At 31.3% G+C, this 5,683-nt stretch overlaps 1 protein-coding gene across 1 annotated transcript; it reads left to right on the forward strand.

Moving 5' to 3' along the window:
- Positions 1–2,511: 2,511 nt before the first annotated feature.
- On the forward strand, positions 2,512–4,605 carry LOC116128321 (probable WRKY transcription factor 9). The gene is made up of 5 exons (XM_031414029.1): positions 2,512–2,792; positions 2,879–3,019; positions 3,092–3,391; positions 3,487–3,600; positions 3,946–4,605. The coding sequence occupies exons 1-5, from the start codon at positions 2,571–2,573 to the stop codon at positions 4,171–4,173; spliced, it is 1,005 nt and encodes a 334-aa protein (XP_031269889.1). The 5' UTR covers positions 2,512–2,570; the 3' UTR covers positions 4,174–4,605.
- The last annotated feature ends 1,078 nt before the right edge of the window (positions 4,606–5,683 follow it).

The raw sequence follows: 5,683 nt of genomic DNA on the forward strand, positions 1-5,683 counted from the left end.
GTCATGCGCCAATACGGTGAACCCGGCCACCCTCCAGCGGTGGTGGCCGGCTGTCCATATTTGACATTGGGTTGGGGGTGTTTTTGTTAACTTTAAGATTTTATTATAGGGGGTGTTTTGTAAATAAATAAATATAGGGGGTATTTTATTAATTTATAAATCCTACATCGTAATACCCGTACAATTCAACTTTTTTCAGAAAACTTTTCCCAAAAACACCCAATTGTGAACCAAACGAAGCCGTTGAGTTGGGTTGTTATTACGAGAATAGGATTTGAATTTGAAAATTTGTTTGGTAAATTTTTGGAAAACATTTTTGGAAAACATTTAGATTATTTGTTAATCCTCTACATTTGTTAATTTAGCTAAACACCCTCCACAATAAAAATTTTAAAATTAACAAAAACATCCCCACCCACCCATTAAATGTTGGTAGCTGGCCACCACTGCCGGACAATGGCCATATGTTGTAAGAATGGTGCATGACTGGCTGGATTTGGTTAGTAGTGCGCTGATCTGGTCTTTTCTGGCCAGCTCTACGGCCAATGATCTAGCCGTTGATGACGACCATATCTTGGCCGTCGTTTAGTTGTCAACGGCCAGATCTTTGGCTATAGATCTGACATTTTTTGGCCAGATCCATGGTGGATTTGGCTGAAAAGGCTAGATCAGCGCATGATCGGCCACATCTAGTCAGTCGTGCGCCATTCCGATAGATTTCGGCCACCTTCTAACGGTGGTAGTCGGTTGTCGGGAATATGTAGGTGGGTGGGGGTGTTTTTGTTAATTTATAAACTTTTATTGTTGAGGGTGTTTAGTTAAATTAACCAACCTAGGGGGTTAAAAGAATTTAAATATTTTGAGTTGAATAGAATATGATTGGATTTTGAGAATATTAAAACAAATATGTATTTTGAATAAGATTGTATAGGATAGGATTTGAAATAGTGAAACAAATACATCCGTGTGTCTAGCAAGAATCTTTACATGTGTCGGCTAGTTACGGGTTTATTTGGTAACAAGATCATGTTTATATTTATAATAAAATTAGTTGACAGTAGGATGGATGGATCTTGAAAGAGAAAGAGAGAGTTAGAAATCCATTAAGAAAGAAAGGGTCAACGTAACTAGAAATAGATGCGGCGTCCCTTCCTCCCAGGTCCTTGCGTGCTCTCATTTCTTATATTAATTTATTTAATGCCATTATTATGGAGAATTGCACCCTTACCTCCTTGTCTTATCAAATTTATATACATGATTCCTGATGGACAAAAAACCTATAACTTTTAATTTCTCTACTCTCCGTACTCCTAACAATGAAAGGAGAAACAAAATAATAAGAATAAAATAACACACCGTTCAATTGAAGCAAACAAGGGATGAAATAATTAATGAAGGATGGATTAATAAAGAGAGGCCTTGTAGTTGACGATTTCAAGATTTGATCCCAAAGTTCATGTTCTATAGGAGAAGATGTTGTCAGGACTATATATTTTCTTTATTAAATCCTTCTATTATAATTTTATTATTAATTGGTTTGAAACTACTCAAATGAGTCATTTTATTTTAAGGGTTAAAAGGTTAATTAAATTCGTCTAGATTTTAGATGGTTAAGTCTTTTTATTTAAAAAAGATTTTGATATATTTTAGAGAATTTGTTGATATCTTTTAGAGAGTTTTTGTAATTTCAAAAGGATATTTAATACAGTACTTTCTCAGAATTGTTGAGATATTTTAGACTTTTTTATTTATCTTACGAGACGAATGAAATTAATCCCTTCTATAAATAATAGATACTCATAGAAAATTTGACAATTTGATTAACATTAATAACTACCCTAAATATGGGAGTGTAACTTTCATGTTCAATTCATAGTTTCATGGCTTTGCTTAAAATTTAATATAATTATACAGGTTTTTGAGAGGGATAATTTTGATTAATTAGTTGGTTAGATGTCATACACTAAAGTAACATGTCTAACCTCTAAAATTAAAAATCCTATCTCCTTTTGGTACATACTTTGAAGGAGATCATTATTAATTTAATTTGAGTTTATAGTAATTAAATTATGTTAATAAAAATGGGGGCAGTAGGGCAAACAGTCCCAACCCTACATTTATGTTACATTCATACAGTTGGAAATTGTTTATGAGAGGAAAATTAATAGCTTCTATTAATTTTTTTTTTTTTTAAAAAAAAAATGGATTTGATCCTTTAATTAAGGGCAATAAGAATAAAAGGCAATAGAATTCCTTATTATATCTGTTATATATAGAAACAGTGTCTTAGGGGTAACAATAGTCTTCACTAATGAAGTGGGGATCAAATGAATAATTAAATATAAAATATATATAGATTTATGGAAGCAAGCAATCTATATAAAAATGGAATTTGATTCTTGTAGTATTAAATTAATTTTGGGGTTAATTAAATAAGGATTAAATTGAAGTCAAAACTTTAGATGCGTCCTAGTGTGTCTAGTACTACGTCTTTGAGATGAGGGAATTGACTTTGGCTTCTCAAAAGCACCATTAATATTAAGAGATTCTTCTTCTTGTTTCTTTCAATAATGGATCCTCATAAAAGAGATCAAGAAGAAACTCCATTAATGGACATTGATCTTTCTCTCAAAGCAGAAGAACAACATCAAAATCATCAAAAACTACCAGAGGGTGATCAAGAAAATGAAGAAGAACAAGTATATATTCAAGTCGAATCTCAAGACAAAAAAGAAGAAGAAGATTTATCAGCTGAATTAAGCTTGAAGGGAAACAATAACAGGACAGAACAGGTATGTTTAATTATACTTTTAAAATTATAACCTATGATAATAATTCATATATATAACTTTATAATAATTTCGTATTTGTGCTTTAGTTACGTGTATTGCAAAAGGAGATGAATCGCATGAAGGAAGAAAACAAAGTGTTGAAAAATATAGTAGAGCAAACAAAGAAAGATTACTATGATCTTCAAATGAAATTCTTAGTTATTCAACAAAGTACTACCCAAGACAAGGTAATTTCAATTTAATTCACTCATTAGATCATTTTAATGTATATAAATTTATATTTATGTTTTCTTGTTTAGGATCCACAAATATTTTTTTCACTTCATGATAACGAACAAGAAATTACAAAGATGGGCTCAAAAGATTTAGATATGAAAAATCAAGAACTAGGGTTATCGTTGAGGTTGAATCAGATTGAAAGAAAGGAAGAAAAAGAAGAGAATATTTATAAGGAAGAAGCTGCAGCCACAAGCTTTCCATCGCTTCAAAAGAACAATAAGTTTCAACGGGGAGAATTATCAGGAATTACAAGCCATGTTTCTTTGCCACCAAACAGAAAAGCTAGGGTTTCAGTTCGAGCAAGATGCAAAGGAGCAACCGTGAGTTCATCATATTTACTTCAACTTTGTATTATATAATATCATCAACCCTGATTAGGTAATTAAATTCTGAGTTTGAGTTTGGTTAATTGCAGATCAATGATGGATGCCAATGGAGAAAATATGGGCAAAAAATTGCCAAAGGAAATCCTTGCCCACGTGCCTACTATCGTTGCACAGTAGCTCCGGGATGCCCCGCAAGAAAACAGGTAAATTTTTATCTGTATCAATAAACGCTAAAAGATACCTATTTGATATATAATTTAAATATAATTTTTTGTTTTCGGAAACAAGGGATACAAAAAATCTTATAAAACTGTATGTGATAGAAATGGTTCAAAATGCTGTTGAAAACAATTTTCAGATACAATCTTTAAAACTAATGTAAAATCAAAAGCAGTTAAAATTTGCTTCCACATGTTTTTATAGTTTTTTTATTTGAAAATAGTTTTTGAATATTATGTCAAACACAATTTCAAATACTAAAATATTAGAATGAAAAAGAAAAACATTTTCAATTCATTTAAGTGTGTTTGCTGTTTGAATGTAATTAGGTGCAACGATGCTTAGAGGACATGTCGATTCTGATTACAACCTACGAAGGAACACACAATCATCCTCTTCCAGTTGGTGCAACTGCCATGGCTTCAACAGCTTCAACAACAGCCTCCTTTATGTTACTGGATTCAAGTAATCCTCTCAGTTCAGATGCCATTAACACTCCAAATTTCACCCAAAATTCTCTTCATTATCACAGTTCTTTCATGAACCCTAATTTTTAACATCCATCAAATTATCGAAACGTAAACCCTAATGATCCTTCCAAAGGAATCATTCTCGATCTCACGAATTCCTTTCCAATGGCGCGCTCTTCTTCAGCTCAACCAGGTTTCACTTGAATTAATAGCATGAAAATGTAGTTGAATTAATTAATTAATTGAGTTCTATAGCTCAAACTTTTGATCCTAAGTTTAGGTTTGCCGTTGCGGCTCCTAAAACATCTCTCATTTATTATTAATTCCTTCTTTAATTAGTTTCTAGGAATTAATGGGGAGACTGGTAGCTGTTGAAGCAACGTGCAATTGGGATATTAAATAATCTCATTTCATCTTTCAGCAACCTCTAAATCGATCCATATATCATGCGATCGCCATCAAGAATCTGATTAATATTTTGTTGAAGAAATTTGCAGAGCTTTTACTCTTATTGGATATATATATAATTATATATACTGCAGTTGTTTTTCTTTTTTCTTGTTTTCTTTACTTTTAGTGAGATTTCTTTTTGTACTTGATTTGATTCTACATTTAATATATTATAAAATAATTAATATGAGTTTGAATGTGTGTTATTAAAATTAATATGAAATTAGATTTATGTACATTTAAGTGTCATATTGTACTTAATTATGTCCAAGTTATGGCCTGCAATTGATTTATAGTTAGTGTGACGGGCCGCAACGTGGAAACTTTTCATTTAAGTGATAAATATGTTTAAAAAATTGTAAGATGATACTCCAGATATATTTAGAAATTTATGTTATGAGTGATGCTATTGGTCCTCCACTTTTTATTGTTTTAGATGTTTTTTATAATTCCAATTTTATCATCCCTTAAAATTATTAAATAGGATAACCAAAAAATAATAGCTACATCTAAGATATATAATTATTTAAAAAAAAAATATCTTTTATCTAGATTATAAAATTTTATTTTAAATTAATTTTTGATGCATCTTTTATCAATTTTGTTTCAATTCTATTTTCATGAATCGGGTTAGAAATGGCTAGATCGGTGTACGACTGACTAGATCCAATTGATCGTGCGTTGTTCCAGTGACTACCAGTAGTGGCCAGTGGTAGTGGCTGAAGGTTGGCAGTCATCTTGGGTGGCTGGGGTGTTTTGCGTGGTATTCATGTAAATAATTTTCATAATAAGGGCATTATTGCCCAAAAAATTAATTATTTAGGGGTAAAATGGTAACATGTATTGTGGGGCATTTCTGTCCAAAAAATTAATTTATGAGGTTACAGAAGTTATTTCACACAGTTGAACTAATTGTTATTTGGTAGACATATGACATTATTTGTGTTTGAAATGTTTATTAATTAAGGGTAAAACGGGAACAAAATTTAGATTACCCCGGTAATAAAAGAATAACACCTCCTTATCACCAACAGTAATTACTATTGTATTAGAAGATTATCAAAATCTTTTATTACTTGACAACCAAACAAAAGAATGTTCGGAATCAAAGATAGATTACTTGAGTAATCTTCCTAGACTCCTAACC

Source organism: Pistacia vera, unplaced genomic scaffold, assembly GCF_008641045.1.
Source record: "Pistacia vera cultivar Batoury unplaced genomic scaffold, PisVer_v2 Contig199, whole genome shotgun sequence".
NCBI lineage: Eukaryota > Viridiplantae > Streptophyta > Magnoliopsida > Sapindales > Anacardiaceae > Pistacia > Pistacia vera.